Source organism: Phasianus colchicus, chromosome 28 (genome assembly GCF_987193195.1).
Source record: "Phasianus colchicus chromosome 28, bPhaCol1.hap1.1, whole genome shotgun sequence".
Classification (NCBI taxonomy): Eukaryota; Metazoa; Chordata; class Aves; order Galliformes; family Phasianidae; genus Phasianus; species Phasianus colchicus.
The window spans coordinates 2,546,978-2,561,470 of record NC_143463.1 but is presented as its reverse complement, the minus strand read 5'-3'; the positions used below and the strand labels follow the sequence as shown (position 1 = coordinate 2,561,470).

At 52.0% G+C, this 14,493-nt stretch overlaps 2 protein-coding genes across 2 annotated transcripts; one reads left to right on the top strand and one right to left on the bottom strand.

The window, feature by feature from the left end:
- Positions 1 to 1,777: 1,777 nt before the first annotated feature.
- Positions 1,778 to 8,950, bottom strand: PLEKHJ1 (pleckstrin homology domain containing J1). Its single transcript, XM_031604320.2, has 6 exons — positions 8,765 to 8,950; positions 7,279 to 7,346; positions 6,265 to 6,331; positions 4,428 to 4,518; positions 4,159 to 4,222; positions 1,778 to 3,955 (listed from the first exon to the last, which is right to left on the bottom strand). The coding sequence occupies exons 1-6, from the start codon at positions 8,856 to 8,858 to the stop codon at positions 3,890 to 3,892; spliced, it is 450 nt and encodes a 149-aa protein (XP_031460180.1). The 5' UTR covers positions 8,859 to 8,950; the 3' UTR covers positions 1,778 to 3,889.
- A 1-nt stretch (position 8,951) lies between these two features.
- SF3A2 (splicing factor 3a subunit 2) lies at positions 8,952 to 14,077 on the top strand. Its single transcript, XM_031604319.2, has 9 exons — positions 8,952 to 9,019; positions 9,940 to 10,112; positions 10,505 to 10,576; positions 10,901 to 10,947; positions 11,601 to 11,710; positions 12,347 to 12,396; positions 12,710 to 12,850; positions 13,345 to 13,413; positions 13,601 to 14,077. Exons 2-9 carry the CDS (start codon positions 9,987 to 9,989, stop codon positions 13,931 to 13,933), a joined length of 948 nt encoding a protein of 315 aa, XP_031460179.1. The 5' UTR covers positions 8,952 to 9,019; positions 9,940 to 9,986; the 3' UTR covers positions 13,934 to 14,077.
- The last annotated feature ends 416 nt before the right edge of the window (positions 14,078 to 14,493 follow it).

Sequence of the window (14,493 nt, the reverse complement as noted above, 5' to 3'; positions counted from 1 at the left end):
CTGGATGGTTGTTTCACTGCAGGAGGTGAACAGGAGGGCTGTGAGCTGCTGGTCCCATTTGGCTGCACTGATAAATCTCGATGGCTACGCACAGCGGTGGGTTTCCAATCACAGAATCACCAGGGTTGAAAAAGACCTCCAAGATCATCCCATCCCACCTGCAACCCACCTGCAGCCCTTCTGCTGCTGAGCTGCCCCTCTCCAGGTCTGCATCCCGATGTCAGTTCTGCGATCTGCCTGGTTGGGTTTTTGTGTTGGAATTGGTGCTTTTCCTGCAGGAAACTTACAGATTCTGGGTTATTTTTTCTCTGAAGGAGTTACCCCAGCTTGATGGGAGGTTCCCCAAGTCCTGCTCTCAGTGTGTTGTCTAAGCAGGAAGAAGAGGAGGAGGAGGAGGTGGAGCTCCCCACAAGTATCCCTGTTAGTGTGCAGAGGACAGCAAACCAACTGGGTTTGCTGGGTTGCCAGGAAAGGAGGCAATGCCCTTATGAGCCAGCTCTGTAGCAGAGGGGCAAAAACACAAGAGTAGGGCTTTTTTTGGAAGTGCAGATGTTGGTGGATGAATATTTGAGGTTTTGGGCTGTTCTTTCTTCCCTTATTTGCTCTGACTTCTCCATATTGGGTTCTCACTATAAGATGGATTCCCAGTGATGATATTGTGCCGTATTTTCTTCATCCTTTCGCCTTAGAAGCACCCACTGAGACAGAATGGCACAGTAAGAGGTTACTGTGAACTTCAGGGTTTAACCCCAAAGCCAAAAATGGGAAACACACACTGGAAATATCCCTCCGGTGCATCTGCTGTTTGCATCTTTGTGCAGAGGTTCCTTCAATCTTCACCCTTGAGAAACAAAACCCCTTTGTGCAGTTCTGGGTTCTGTAGCACTGACCCCAAAGTTCTCAGCTTTGGGATTTAGTGTTGTTTTAAGGTACAACTGTTGCTTTCTTCCGGCGCGGTTGGCTCATTAGCAAGGTCTCATTGCTGTGGTTAACGAGGAAGAGGAGGATGGGTTGGTCCATCCCGCATGGCTCCTGGAACCTATTGATCTTCTAAGTGAACGATCTCCAATTAAAACCAACTCGTTGGGTCTCTTTTCACCCTCCATAGGAGCCAGGCGGGACGCAGCGGGTCATGAGGTTGCTGTTGCTCAGGAATTGATTAGCAAACCTTTTAACTACTACTAACAATCCATTTTTCAATGGATTTAAAACCACAACCACCACGCGTTTTCTTAGAGCAGCGATACAGGATGTTTCCTAGGGAATAGGGATTAGTTTATATAATTTAGCCGATTAAACCCAATTATTTAAAACTCAAACTTCCCCTAATTTATCTTTTTGTTGTCGTTTTATTTTACACCGGTAAGTTGTCCCATCATTCCTTCCATCCCATAGAAGTAGTGCAAATTCTGGTGTGTATATATGTACGTATAATATATATATTCCCCCCTGCCTTTCTAATGCCCCGCACTGTTTTGTTTTGTTGTTTTTTTTTTTCCTCCCCTCACTTAATTTCTTGTGTCTCTCCCTTGATTTGTAATGGAAACAAATGCTTTGAAGTTTTGTCTTTATATTAAAGTGTACGTATTTTAATACACTGCTCTGTCGTGGCGTTTCACTGCTCAGTGCTGGGCTGGCGCTGATTGCAGCTCCTGCTCATCCCATGTCTGTGGTGCTGTAGGATTTTTCTTCTTTTTTGCTCACACCGGTCATGCAATAGGGAATTTGCTCCTCCAGGGTTGGGGGCTCAGCCCCTCACCACGCTCTCATGGCCGCAGTGATTAAAAGAGGTTTTATTGGAAATGGTCATTGTACAACAGCTGTGGAGCCCGCGCTCGGAAGGTTGGGCCCTGCAATACAAACACATCATGCAGAATTGTCTCTAAACCAGCAGCAGCGGACGTGGAACTCTCCAGTACCACCTTCCCCTCCTGCTGAGCTCTAACAGTGTCCTACGCTACGCCAGCAGTTGATCAACTAATAGCTAATTAAGTCGCCGGGTCTGCGAAGGCCCACACAACTCTTCACAGCATTTGTCTTACATTCAGTTTTAGGAAATGTCACTGTCTCCTCCTCAATAACGTTGCGGTTATTGCTGTCCCTGTTACACCACCACCACCCCGTGACCATGGCTGATTCCCATGGGGTGGGGGGAGGCCAGGGGGAGGGCTGCCAACAGAGCCCTCGCTGCAGCATTGGGCTCCTTGGCTGTGAGCTGGTGGTGGTCATTGGAGTCACCCGAGGACACCGTGTCCCCAAAGCTCTGTGCTGCTCCACTCTTTAATCCCAGCTTGTGGCTTGCAGGAGCGCTGCCATCTGCCTTCAGCGCTGCCCTATTTTCCACCCTGCGCGGCGCGGTTTGTTTTTGGTAATTGTTGCTGCAAGCACCTGAACCACTGCAGGGAAAGGGGATCCGGGGGAGGGGAAGGAAAAGATCTGGGGCGTGAGGTTAAAAATAAAGCGTCGGTGCCATCTGCTGCTCTCCTGGTACCGACAGCTGAGGTACAGAGGGAAGCCAGGCTGCACCGCTGCAGGCTCTCAGTCCTGCGCTCCTTCCCAGCCAAGGAAGAGGAGAACCAAAACTTCCCATCAGCCCCATTGCAGCACGAACTGCTCTCCCCGCTCAGTTACTGCTGTAATTGTGGAGCAGCCTTTTTGCTACCTGGCTGGGAAAAAGAAAAGCTGCCCCCCTCCCCCAGGGCTGAGCAGCTCCCTCTGCCATCAGCACAGCTGCACCTTTGGGGGGGCTTTTCTGCAGGGAGAGCCCAGTGGAGCTGCTGCATGGAATGGGATCTCTGAGCTCTGGGGAGCGCCTTCCACCCCTCATCTCTGGCTGCACTTTCCCTGTTTGCATTCAGGTGCAGAGCCTCGAGATGTCCCTTATTACTGCTCATTGCTTCATTATCGGAGTCCCTGCAAAGGCACTCGTTGCTCCCTGGCAGCTCACAGAGGGAGTGGAGTGTTGCAGCAAGGCGATGTTCCCAGGGCTCAACTTCTGCATACCCCGACACTCTTACATCCAGCCCAAGTGCACGCAGCAGTTCCTGCCTTTACAAGTCTCTCCATCTGCTGCTCCTGAGGCTCAGCCCAGCCCACAGCATTGCAGAGGGCAGCAGGATCACGACACGGAGCTCTCAGTCCTGTTTTTCCCCCCTTGTGCTTTACAGCTTCACTCTCTGCACTGTTTGTGACAGTGCTCTAATTGGCAGTAGCGTGGGCTTCGTGAGCCTCTAAGAATGAGCAGTGCCTGTCTGGAGAAAGGACAAAGAGAACAGCACCCCAGGAGGTGGTGGCGGCAGTGGGTGATGCCCTTCCCCTGAGCAGAGCTGCTCCATGTTCACAGAAGCCTCCCTGCTCCTTGCTGAATGGAAATGGCTTTGTGCTGGAGAGAGCACAGCAGGGTTAACCCTGTGGCACAGCAATGCCATCAGCCAGAGCATCCTTCTATAGAAAGGGGCTCCTGTAGGAACATCCTAAGCCAGAAAAGCCGAGCAGCTCCCAGCAGGAGGGCAGAGATTAAGGGGAAGCTAGAGCTGGCACAGGGCTGGCCCCACAGCTCCTGGCACCAGGGCTAAGCCTTTGCTGGAGGACAGCGAGTGCTGGAGCTCGGCTCAGTCCCTCCTCCTCTGCTCCTGCTGTCACTCCCATGGCTGCAGCAGCATCGGTGCACAAGGTCACAGTCTGCATGGAACAGTGATGGCTGCCCACGTGGCTGCGGGAGGGCAGGAGAGACGGGAATGTGCAAAGAATTCCCTTAAAAAAAAAATTATAAAAAAAAGCCCCGTTTGGCTAATAAATTAAAAAGTCAGTTGGTCACCGCTGGGGGGGGAGCTGCTGCTGTTCCTTCTGGGGGAAGGTGGGTTTGACCCTCCAGAGAGAGCCTGTGGAATTATTGCTTGCGGCTTGCCAGCTGGAAGCGGGCTTCCTCCGAGATCCCAAACTGCTCCAGGGGGTCCTGCAAGGAGAGCACAGGGAAGTGATGGTGAGACACGGGCAGGAGGAGCTGGGACAGCCCTTCTCAGCAGCCTGGCACACAGCGGGGTTGAGTGCTTATTCCAGAGCACAGCCGTATGCATTGCAGCCAACAGCCTCACGCAGGATGGCAGCAGCAAGGCCAGATATCCAGCCCACCCCCAGCAGCCAACCTCAGGAACTCACCTTCCCCGTCATCTTCTGGATCTCATTCCGGTAGAAAATCAAACTTCTTCTCATGAACTCATAGCTGTGAGAAAAGAACAGCGGGCTGAGCAGAAAGGAATGTGGGGAAGTTTCTAAAGCTATCTAGAGCCAAAGGGAAGCTTGGCCAGGAGGAGGGAGCTGCTTTCCTCCCCAGGTTCACCATGAGTGATGATCCCAGGAAACAAACAGCACGGGGCTGCAGCAGATGTGCAGCACAAAACAGACCCTTGTCAGGGGGCTCAGCCCACCTGGCTCTCTTGAGTGCCTCAATCCATTCCTGGCACTGCTCTTCGCTGTCACACTCAAAGCAGTACTTCCTCTCTGGCTCCTCAATGAAACCTGCCAAGGACAAGGAAAAGGTGTAAGTGAGGTCCTGGCAGAGCTTTTCCTCCTCAACAAAGAGAGGTTCAGCCAGGCTGCAATTAGCACCTTTGTTCATCTAGGATGACCTGTGAACCATGTGAGAACTCAGGCCTTTGTCCCCTCCATCTTACCCTGAGCAGCTTGGAGCTGTGCTCCTAACTATGGCTTGGAGTTACACTCTTTCTCTGCCTGCTAAAAGCAAAGGCCCAGCCAAGCTTGCCCCTGCACACTTGAAATCCAGCTCAGAAAGCTGTTTGCTAATAGAAAGGCACTGGAAAAAGCACACACAGTGCAAGAGCCACTCCTTAACATCCCCCTTCCCTCAACTCAGTGCATAACCACTCTTCCCCATACAGTTGTGTTAGAGCTGTGTGGGAGTGATGGTGGCCCAGAGGTGCACCTTGTACAGCTCAGCAGCCCTCAGCATCACTCCTGCCTGGGAGAGACACTTCCAAAAGCAACACCAACTGCACAGGCACTTCAGCTCTGTGTTTCCCAGCAGCTGCCTGCAGCGCCCGTCAGCTCAGAGCAGCAAAACACTTTGGAGGGGAAAGAGCAGCTTCTCAAAGAGTGACAGCTTGGAGATGGGCTGGGCAAATGCAGACTGAAACACCCCGAGCCTCCTTGCAAACCGTCAGAGAGATTTAGTAACCAGAGTGGAAAATGGCCCCGAGGAAGAGATTTTGTGGTGTGCAGAGGGCAGCTATCTGAGGAATGAAATCACACTCAGAGAAGGTACTGACCTGTCTTTGCTGGAGGCTCTGGGGAATTCAGTACTGTGCACAGCAGAAAGCAAGTCCCTGCACAACTCCAATTCTTTACCAAGACAGAATCAGGACATCTAATTAATTAACATCATTCCCAGAGCTCTGCTTTTTAGTACACAGTGCACAGACATGTGGGGAAATAACTGGGTCAGGCTGCATCCAACCCCTCGGAGCTGCTGTATGGGACACAGTCCGGCTCCAAGTGCCATCACATTCAACACCTTTCTTGGGAACCTCTGGTCAGCAGAGCTCTGGCAGTGCAGAAGCCCCACGAGCTCAGCAGAATGCTCCCGACTGCATTCAGACTGCGTGGGACGGTCAGAACTCCATCTCTGCTGGCTGGGAGCGGGGAGATGGCTCTGCACTGAGAAGCAGCTGTGCCTGACAGCCAGGCCAAAAGATATGGGGATGGCCTTGGAGAAACATCCTGTTATTTTTGCCACATACCTCTCGCACAATGATTAGTTGTTGGGAGGAAAGGCCGACGCAGTGCAAGGCAGCTGGAGCCATGGCTATCGACACGAGGACACAGCATGGAGGGAGGACTGCTGCTCCACCAGCACCACAGATGGTTTATCTGAAGCCCACTTGTGTTTTGGGTTTTTTTTTGGTTTGTTTTTTTGATAAAATGCAACAGCACAGAAGCAGCAATCTGTCAATACCAAACCCTCCTAGAGAGGGATTGCCACAAGCACTGAGTTGTGCGCTGGCTGCTTTTCCTGCTCCTCTCCTTGCACACAGCCATGCCCACAACAGCAGTGGGGAGATGCTGCCATCCCAGGACTGGAGCATGGCAGCTCTGCACCAACCAGCAGTGGATGGGGAGGGGGGCTGGGGAGCACTGAGCTGCTGTCAGAGGGGGAATGGGGAAAAGCAGGAAGAAAGCAGGAAATGTTTCCATTTACCAAGAGCCACCGTGAGGGGGACATGAAGGGAACACACACACAGAACTCACTGATGGAGAAAACATTCTCCTCTTCTTTGGTGATTCTGCAGTGCTCCAGCAGCAGCGCTCCAATGGGCTGGAAAAGGTACAGAGGGGGGGTTCAGCACACACTGTCTGTCAGATCTACAGTGTTCTGAACCCACAGAGCTTAAGATTGTCCTCTAAAGAGTCTCTGTGTGCTCAGATTCAATCTGGGCTTCAGTGTTCCTTTCTGTCATGCAAAGACAGCGATAAAGTTTACTTCCTTGCACAGTAAATCAAACAAAGATAAACTGTTTAACATTTTACTTCCTAAGGGCGGCCTTCGAGCTTTGCAGGAGGTTAAGAACAGTGTGTGTGGATGAAGAACAGCTCAGGACAAGCAGGCAGTGGCAGGGACAGGGTGCCAGCCAGCACATACTAAGCAAGGACACGAGAACCACAGGGTGATATGTGCCACAAATGAAAGCTGCTCAGATTTTGTTTAGTTTGGACAAAAGATTTCAGTGGGGGATTGTGAATCAGGCAGCAGCACTGATGTTGAAGCACCTGTTTGAGGGCAAATTTCCAGTGCATCAGTTCTATGTTGGCAGTTCCCCACAGAAACAAGAAGAGAGCATTTCTCAGGACAGGAGCTCAGCCATGATCAGGGTTAACTGCTCATGCTGGGAAAAATCTAAAAACGTCATGAAAAGCTCTCGGTTCCTTGGCATGCAGCACTCCCTGCCACATTATAAAGATTACTTCTGCACTGATTTTTCAACAGGAGGGTCTTGGTTTTATGTAATATGTTCCAGGTCTGCAAATACATGTGACAGAGTCCAACTTTTGCTGTTGTAGGGCAACGGTTGTGTTTGTAGAAAGCAGGGTGTGGTTTGTTGGCAGTGCTTCTCCTCACCCCACCAAGGAGTTTGCACTGTGCAGGACGCCACGTCCTGGCTGTGACAGCCTAGTGCTGCACTGTTCCTCAAGGCACACGTGATAAATATGCAAGAAAAGGTGTGCGTGTGCCTATGTGTGTGTGAAGAGAAGCAGGATTTATACCTCAGCTTCATCTGTCCTGAAGTAGAAGAGAAAGTTCACCACAAGCTTCACAAGGCGCTTCTTTAACACTGAAAAGGAAAAGAGTGTTGTGACAGTGAGCCCAGTGGGCACGGGGCCCCCAAACCCACCTGCTTGTCCCCAAGGCCTCACAGACTCTGCTGGTCCCCCCCAGTCTTGCCCATTTTGTGCTCCCAGTCCCACTGCTCAGCAGCCTGTGTTCCACCTGCCCATTTCTCCCAGTGCCCCATCCCTGTTCCTTGGCTCTCCCAGTTCTGATCCTCAGTACTGCCCAGCCCTGCTCCTCCATCTCCCATGCTCCTGATCAACTTCTGGACCCCAACTTAGCACCCCACCAACATCCAGCTTCTGCACTCTGCTCCCCACTCCTACCCCAGACCCCTCAGTGCTGCACCCCCAACACCATCCCAGCATGTACAGTTCCACCCCAGCACTCCCAGTCTCATCCCAGCACTCCCAGTGCCACACCTCCAGTTCCATCCCAGTAATCCCAGTGCAGCACTCCCAGTCTCATCCCAGCATACCAACTCCACATTCACAGCTCTGTCCCAATATTCCCATCCCAGCATTCCTATCTCAGCATCTCCATTCCCATCCCAGTGCTTCCACCACAGGACCTCCATTCCCAGCCCAGCGCTCCCATCCCACCACCTCCATTCTGATCCCAGTGCTTCCATTCCAATACTCTCATCCCAGCACTTCCAGCTCCACCCTAGCACTCCCACCCCAGCACCTCCAGCCCAACACTCCCAGTTTCACCCCAGCATGCCCAACTCCATCCCAGCACCCCCAGCACCATCCCAACGCTCCCAATCCAATACTCCCATCTCCATCCCTTCACCACCAGCTCCATCCCAGCACTCCCACCCCAGCACCCCCAATCCAACACCCGCAGCTCCATCCCAGCACCCCCAGTCCAATACTTCCAGTTCCATCCCAGCACCCCCAGCTCCATCCCAGCACTCCCATCCCAGCACTCCCAGTCCAACATTCCTAGTTCCACCCCAGCGCTCCCAACTCCACCCCAGCACTCCCAGTCTAACAATCTCATCTCCATCCCTTCACTCCCAATCCCATCCCAGCACTCCCACCCCAGCACCTCCAACTTTATTCCAGCACCCCCAGTCCAACACTCCCAGTTCCATCCCAACATCCCCAGCTCCATCCCAGCAGCCCTAATCCAACACCCGCAGCTCCATCCCAGCACCCCCAGTCCAATATTCCCAGTCCCATCCCAGCACTCCCAGTCCCATCCCAGCACCCCCAGTCCAACACTCCCATCTCCATCCCTTCACCCCCAGTCCCACCCAGCACTCCCACCTCAGGACCCCCAGTCCAACACTCCCAGCTCCATCCCAGCACCCCCATTTCCATCCCAGTACCCCCAGTCTCATCCCAGGACACCCAGTCCATCGCTCCCAGTCCCATCCCAGCCCCCCGGCTCCGCCCCCAGCCCCTTCTCCCTCACCGCTGCCCTTTTTGGGGACCCGCATCAAGATCTCGGCCGCTTTCTCGGCCGGCTGCCGGGAGAGGGACAGCAGCTCCCGCTCGTTGTACCGCATGACGAAACCCGGCCGCCCGCCACCCCGCTACGGCCGCCCCATGCCCGGCCCGACCCCTCTCCCGCCGACCCGGAAGTGCTTCTCCCGGAAGCCGGAAGTCGCTGGGAGGAGAGTGAGGGCAGAACGCATGCGCGGCGCGGGGAGCGGGGCTGAGTGCGGCGGTATGGGAGCTGTGGGGGGAGGGGCTGTGGGCCTGAGGGGGGGAAATGGGGGCAGTGCGACCCTCGTTGAGGGGATGGGGAGGTTCTGGGAGGGGGCTGTGGTCCCTGCGGTGGTGTTTTGGGGAGGCGGTGACCGTCGCTGAGGGAATAGGGGGGTGTGGGGCCTGTGAGGATGGGGGCTGGGGGGGGTCAGAGGGGCTGTAAGCTTTTCTGAGGAAGTGGAGGCGTTTGGGGGGATGTGACCCTCCGAAAGGAAACGGGGGGGGGGGTGAGCGGCATAGAAAGCTCGGGGGGGTGTTCGTGGGGGGCTGTGAGGGATGAGGGGGCTTCGAGGTGGGCTTTGGTGCTCGCTGAGGGAATGTGGGTGTTTAGAAGGGGATGGGGGGTGTCTGGGGGGTGACCCATCTGTTAGAGGCTGGGGGGTCTGTGAGAAGGCAGTGGTGGGTTAGGGGTGGTTCTGTCCCTTGCTGAGGTACTGGGGGGTCTGCAGGGGGCTGTGGGAATGAGGTGTTGAGGGCTGGCTCAGAACCTGCTCTGCTCAGAACCTCAGAGGGCAGTGGGCTCTGTGGGGGCTGCAGCCCTCAGTGAGGGAGTTGTGGTGGTAATGGGGTTCAGGCCTTTACTGGGGGAATGGGGGCTCCTGGAGGGGCTGTGGCTCTCACTGAGCATCACTGCGCCCTGGTGAGCAGCTGGGAGGGAATCCATCGCTTTCTTTGAGGGGCTGAGGAGGTCGGGGGGAGTCTCCAGGAGCTCATTCTGGCTTTGGGTCATTTTGTTCCTGCTCACTGGGTCAGGGCAGCACCTGGGGAACGCTCAGGGAGTGCTTGCAGTGCCTGGGCTGTGTCCTCATGGCGGGGCTCCATGCGAGGCCCAGCTTAGGGAGGTGCTGTCACTCATGTGTCTTTTCTTCATTTTTCCAGACTTTTTTTTTTTTTCCTGAAGTCGCCGAAGCCCAGAAATCCCCACCATGGATTTTCAGCACCGTCCTGGGGGTAAAACGGGGAGTGGAGGCGTAGCTTCAGCCTCAGAAAGCAACCGAGACCGCAGGGAAAGGCTTCGGCAGCTGGCTTTGGAGACCATCGACATCAACAAGGTGAGCCCCAGTCCTGCAGGCTGTGTGAGGGCTGCACCTCAGTGGTGGGTGAGAGGTTTAGTGGGGTGGACTGGAATAAATACTTCTGTTCCTACTGATGAGGGAGTCGAGCAACTTGTGGAAGGGCCAAGCAGAGGGATGCCAGCACCGGGCTTCTGTTGTGTTATATTCAGTCTTCTTGCTAGTGCTTCTTATTTTGCTGGAGTTGGGTATGGTGTTACCAGTGATCAAAACTGCTCTTGTTTCTTTTTTCTGTATTCCTAAAGCAGTGTTGTGCTAATAACTTTGCTCCGTGAACTCAGTTCTTGCAGTGCAGCTCTGCTTTAGAATTTTGATTGTTCAGTTGTTCCAACACGGATTTTGCATGTAACTTTTTAAAATTCTCTTCCTAGGACCCCTATTTTATGAAAAATCACTTGGGTTCTTATGAATGCAAGCTTTGCCTGACGCTCCATAACAATGAGGTGAGTTGAGCAGCTGTCTGTCTTGATCTCCATGGCAACAGATATTTTAGAATAATGCTAGCTCCGAGTGCTGGAACTGAAGCTGTTCTCGTTGGCTGATTGCTGGAGGGGTGATGGGGGGAGCAGAGGCTGTCTGTGTTAAGCATGACAAGTTTCTGACAGTTCAGCAGTTGTGAGCAGTCTGCAATTTTTGAGTTTGATTCCACTGTGCTCTGAGGATTAAAATATCTTTGTCAATGTGAAATGTCACCTCTCATCCGTGACAAATATCTTTCTGTTCAGGAACAGTTCAGTCTTCATCTAACTTTCTTTCTTTTCCCCCAGGGAAGTTACTTAGCACACACCCAGGGGAAGAAGCATCAGACCAATCTGTAAGTTGTTCTCCACTGTAGTTATTCTCCATTACTTAGGCACTTCAAAATTAGATTGTGAGCACCTATAAAACTTGACCTCCATCATGTAGTAGCAGTCTGGGCTTGAATGTTCTTTGTCTCTTTTTGTTTCTGAGGCACTCACCAGCAGGTGTGAACTAGCTCTGCTCTGAACAGTGGTGCTGACAAGCTCCAGTTCAAAGCCAGCTGTGGCATTTCTGAGGGAAGGGAGCAAAAGAGTTTTAAAAGCGATTAAGTCTAGCTGTAAGGGAACCTTTTTTGTGAATATAGCTTGAGAAAAGTTTGTAAGCTTTAATCTAAGAACTCAGGTTTGCTCTGCTTTAGATATCTGGCTTGTGGAGTCAATTTCCTTTTTGACTTCTAAGAAGTAATCTCAGCTCCATCTGTGGAGGTGGGCACCAAAGTCCTCTTAGAGGCGGGTGAGATGGTGGAGGTGACAGCTTGTAGTCAGGGCAGGGCATGGAGAAAACTGGCCTCCTGTGATGCTTGTGGAGGAGGAGCAGCAGTTTCCCAGTGTGCTTTCTGTGAAGTGCTGAATGCTCCAGCACACAGGATGCACACTGCCTTTTAGCATGTCCTTCGGAACCAAGTGCTGACAGCTATTTAACACTGCACATTTCCAATGAATCCAGGGCCCGTCGAGCTGCCAAGGAAGCAAAGGAAGCCCCTGCCCAACCTGCACCAGAAAAAGTCAAAGTGGAAGTGAAGAAGTTTGTGAAAATTGGACGACCAGGTTACAAAGGTTTGTCAGCAGTGCCTGTCGTAGCAGATACCCCATGGCTGCTGGAGCTTGCTTGAGGTGCAGTGCTGTGGGCATGAATTGTTCATCAGCTTTTTTAGCAGAGCTGTCCATAAATAAGATATGGGCTTATCTCCTGATGTCCTTTATTGTTTAAATTGCCCATGGGATGTCTCTCTATTGCTGACAGTCGAGTGGGAGCCATTTTAATAATAGATCAGTACGTCTCAGTCTGTCAGCTCTTACAGGAGTCATATGGGAGATGATGGCATTGCTTCAGTCTCTCTTTTATTGTGCTCTGCCATCTCTCACTATTGCTCACAAGTCACCCATTGGATGCATAGCTCAGTATTTTTTCTCTCTGAACTCCCCACTGTTTGATTTTGGCCTTCACTACAAGACATGGCTTCTTTATCTCCCAGCTGTGCTCTGCAGTGCACAGTGTGTCAGTGTCTGTGCCCCACAGCAGCTGCATTTCAGTAGACACCCACAGGAATTTTGGTTGAAGACATTGTGGCATTTTATTTGATAAATGGGAAACAAAATCCTGTCATATTTTGTTCTTGAAGCTTTCTAGGGCAGAAGTAATACTGTGCTGACCTTTATGTAATGTACTAAGCTTTCTTATTTTCTTTACAGTGACCAAACAGAGAGATCCAGAGACAGGCCAGCAGAGCCTTCTCTTCCAGGTAAGGTCAAATTCTTGGTTTCTGGGTTATCCAAGTAAAAGCTTGGCTAAATGAGCAGTTCTTTGCAACACTCATGAGGTAATAATAAAATAAAAACAAAAAGGGCTTATCTTGCTAGTTTGCTGTTGATAACTGTGTCAGCTAAATGGAAGAATCTGTGATCGTAATTGTTGAGCTGTTTTCTTTGGCAACAGTAAACTTTCTGTTGGGAGCTTCTTGTCTTCAGCTATTCTTGCATAGCTGAGGGGTTCTTTCTGTATGAAGGAGGAGTGCATAAGGGGGGTGTTGTAAATCTGCCATAATACCCCAACAGATTGATTACCCTGAGATTGCAGAAAGCATCATGCCTCGCCATCGGTTCATGTCAGCATATGAGCAAAGGATTGAGCCCCCTGATCGGCGCTGGCAGTACCTCCTGATGGCAGCAGAGCCCTACGAAACCATCGCCTTCAAGGTAACGTTGGGGGCTGACTGATGACAGGGAGAGTTCCCATATTTTCCAGGACATTAGTTCCCAGTGATGGCCGTCACAGACTTGTTCTGTTCTAGCCTTTGGGGGGTTAATGGCCTGGAAAGGAAGGTCAAGAAGACATGACTGGAAGTTGTTAAACTCTGCTGAGAATTACTGGAGGAGTCTGGCATGAAAACCAGGCTCTGCGTTGAGCTCTGGGGAGCCATTGAATTCTCAGTGTCTGGCGCAGAAAGGATCCTCCTGGGCTCTGCTCTCAGCCTTTGTGCAGATGTTGAGAGGGGTTTTTTCTGCCAGCATACTTGTCCTTGACCGATAGGGAAGTAACTCAATTCTTTGCTGCCCCCATCTCTATCTAATAACATCCGAGACGAGCACATCTCACAAAGGCCTGGAATAACTGCTTATCTGGTGCTAGAAAGGGCCACTGAGCTAATCTGGTGCTGCTAATAATAGCTCTCTGTTCTTTTTTGTTGCAGGTGCCAAGCAGAGAAATCGACAAAGCGGAGGGAAAGTTTTGGACCCACTGGAACAGGGAAACCAAACAGGTAGCTGGAGCGTGGCAGCATCTTTCTTAAGGGTTGAAGGGGGAGTGGGGGAGGGCAGAGCCTGGGGGAAAAGACAGTGGAGTTGTATCCATTTTGGCTTTGATGCTAAAATCGCTGATGTGTGATGGCACAAAGTTGTCCTGAGAGCTGATCGTTTCCTTCTCTTTGCTTTTTTCCCTCTCCCCAGTTCTTCCTTCAATTCCACTTCAAAATGGAGAAGCCCCCAGCTCCCCCCAACCTCCCTCCTGGCCCCCCGACTGTGAAGCGGCCTCCTCCACCTCCACTGATGAACGGATTGCCCCCCAGACCCCCTCTGCCAGACTCAATGCCTCCACCTCCTCCAGGAGGGATGACTTTGCCCCCCATGCCACCCTCTGGACCAGTACCACCTCCTCCAGTGCCACCTCAGCTGCCACCAGCGCCTGGTGTCCCTCCCCCTGCTCCTCTGCCACCCATGATGAGACCCCCCCTCCCCACAGAGGGGCCGGGCACTATTCCCCCTCCGCCTCCCTCCAACTGAAGCCTCTCCATCCCACTGGACTCACCTGGCTGATAGCTTTTTATATGCAGGTCACAACTGATTGGGGTAAAATAGTCTTGTTTTGTATGCCAGTGATTTTGACTAGATCCTGTAGATCCATTAAAAGGTTTTCACTTTTGCTTCCTCTCTTTCTTCCCGTGTAATTGGTTAAAATCTTGTTGTGTGGTCGCTTTATTTTGTCCTTTGGTGTGTAAAACATTCCCCACCTGGTTGTTATCAAAATGATCCAAAGAGGACACACAAGACAGGAGCTCCCTTGACACCTCAGTCAGCTTCTCCTATCTGGCAGAGCTGCATTTTGCCATCCTGACCCATGTGTATCCCATAATGACCAGTGAATCAGTTGCTATTCAGCTGAAGTCCTTTAACTGAGTTGGCTGGTCATGGGCACACAGAAAGGACTCGTGTTTTTGGCAGAATGATGGTGAGCACAACGCCCCACATGTGCAGCTCTCTGCCTTCCTGCTCAATTGCATACACAGTCAGAGCATCCTTCGTGCTGCACTCAGAAATCTTGTTTTTCCTCCCAGCACTGAGCG

Coding starts and splice junctions, on each gene's coding strand:
- PLEKHJ1 (XM_031604320.2), bottom strand. CDS start 8,858: ATGCGGTACAACGAGCGGGAGCTGCTGTCCCTCTCCCGGCAGCCGGCC. Junction 6,332..7,278: donor TCAGGACAGATGAAGCTGAG/GTATAAATCCTG, acceptor TACCTTTTCCAG/CCCATTGGAGCGCTGCTGCT. Junction 4,519..6,264: donor GGAGAATGTTTTCTCCATCA/GTGAGTTCTGTG, acceptor TGTCCTTGGCAG/GTTTCATTGAGGAGCCAGAG.
- SF3A2 (XM_031604319.2), top strand. CDS start 9,987: ATGGATTTTCAGCACCGTCCTGGGGGTAAAACGGGGAGTGGAGGCGTA. Junction 11,711..12,346: donor TGGACGACCAGGTTACAAAG/GTTTGTCAGCAG, acceptor TTTTCTTTACAG/TGACCAAACAGAGAGATCCA. Junction 12,397..12,709: donor AGCAGAGCCTTCTCTTCCAG/GTAAGGTCAAAT, acceptor ATACCCCAACAG/ATTGATTACCCTGAGATTGC.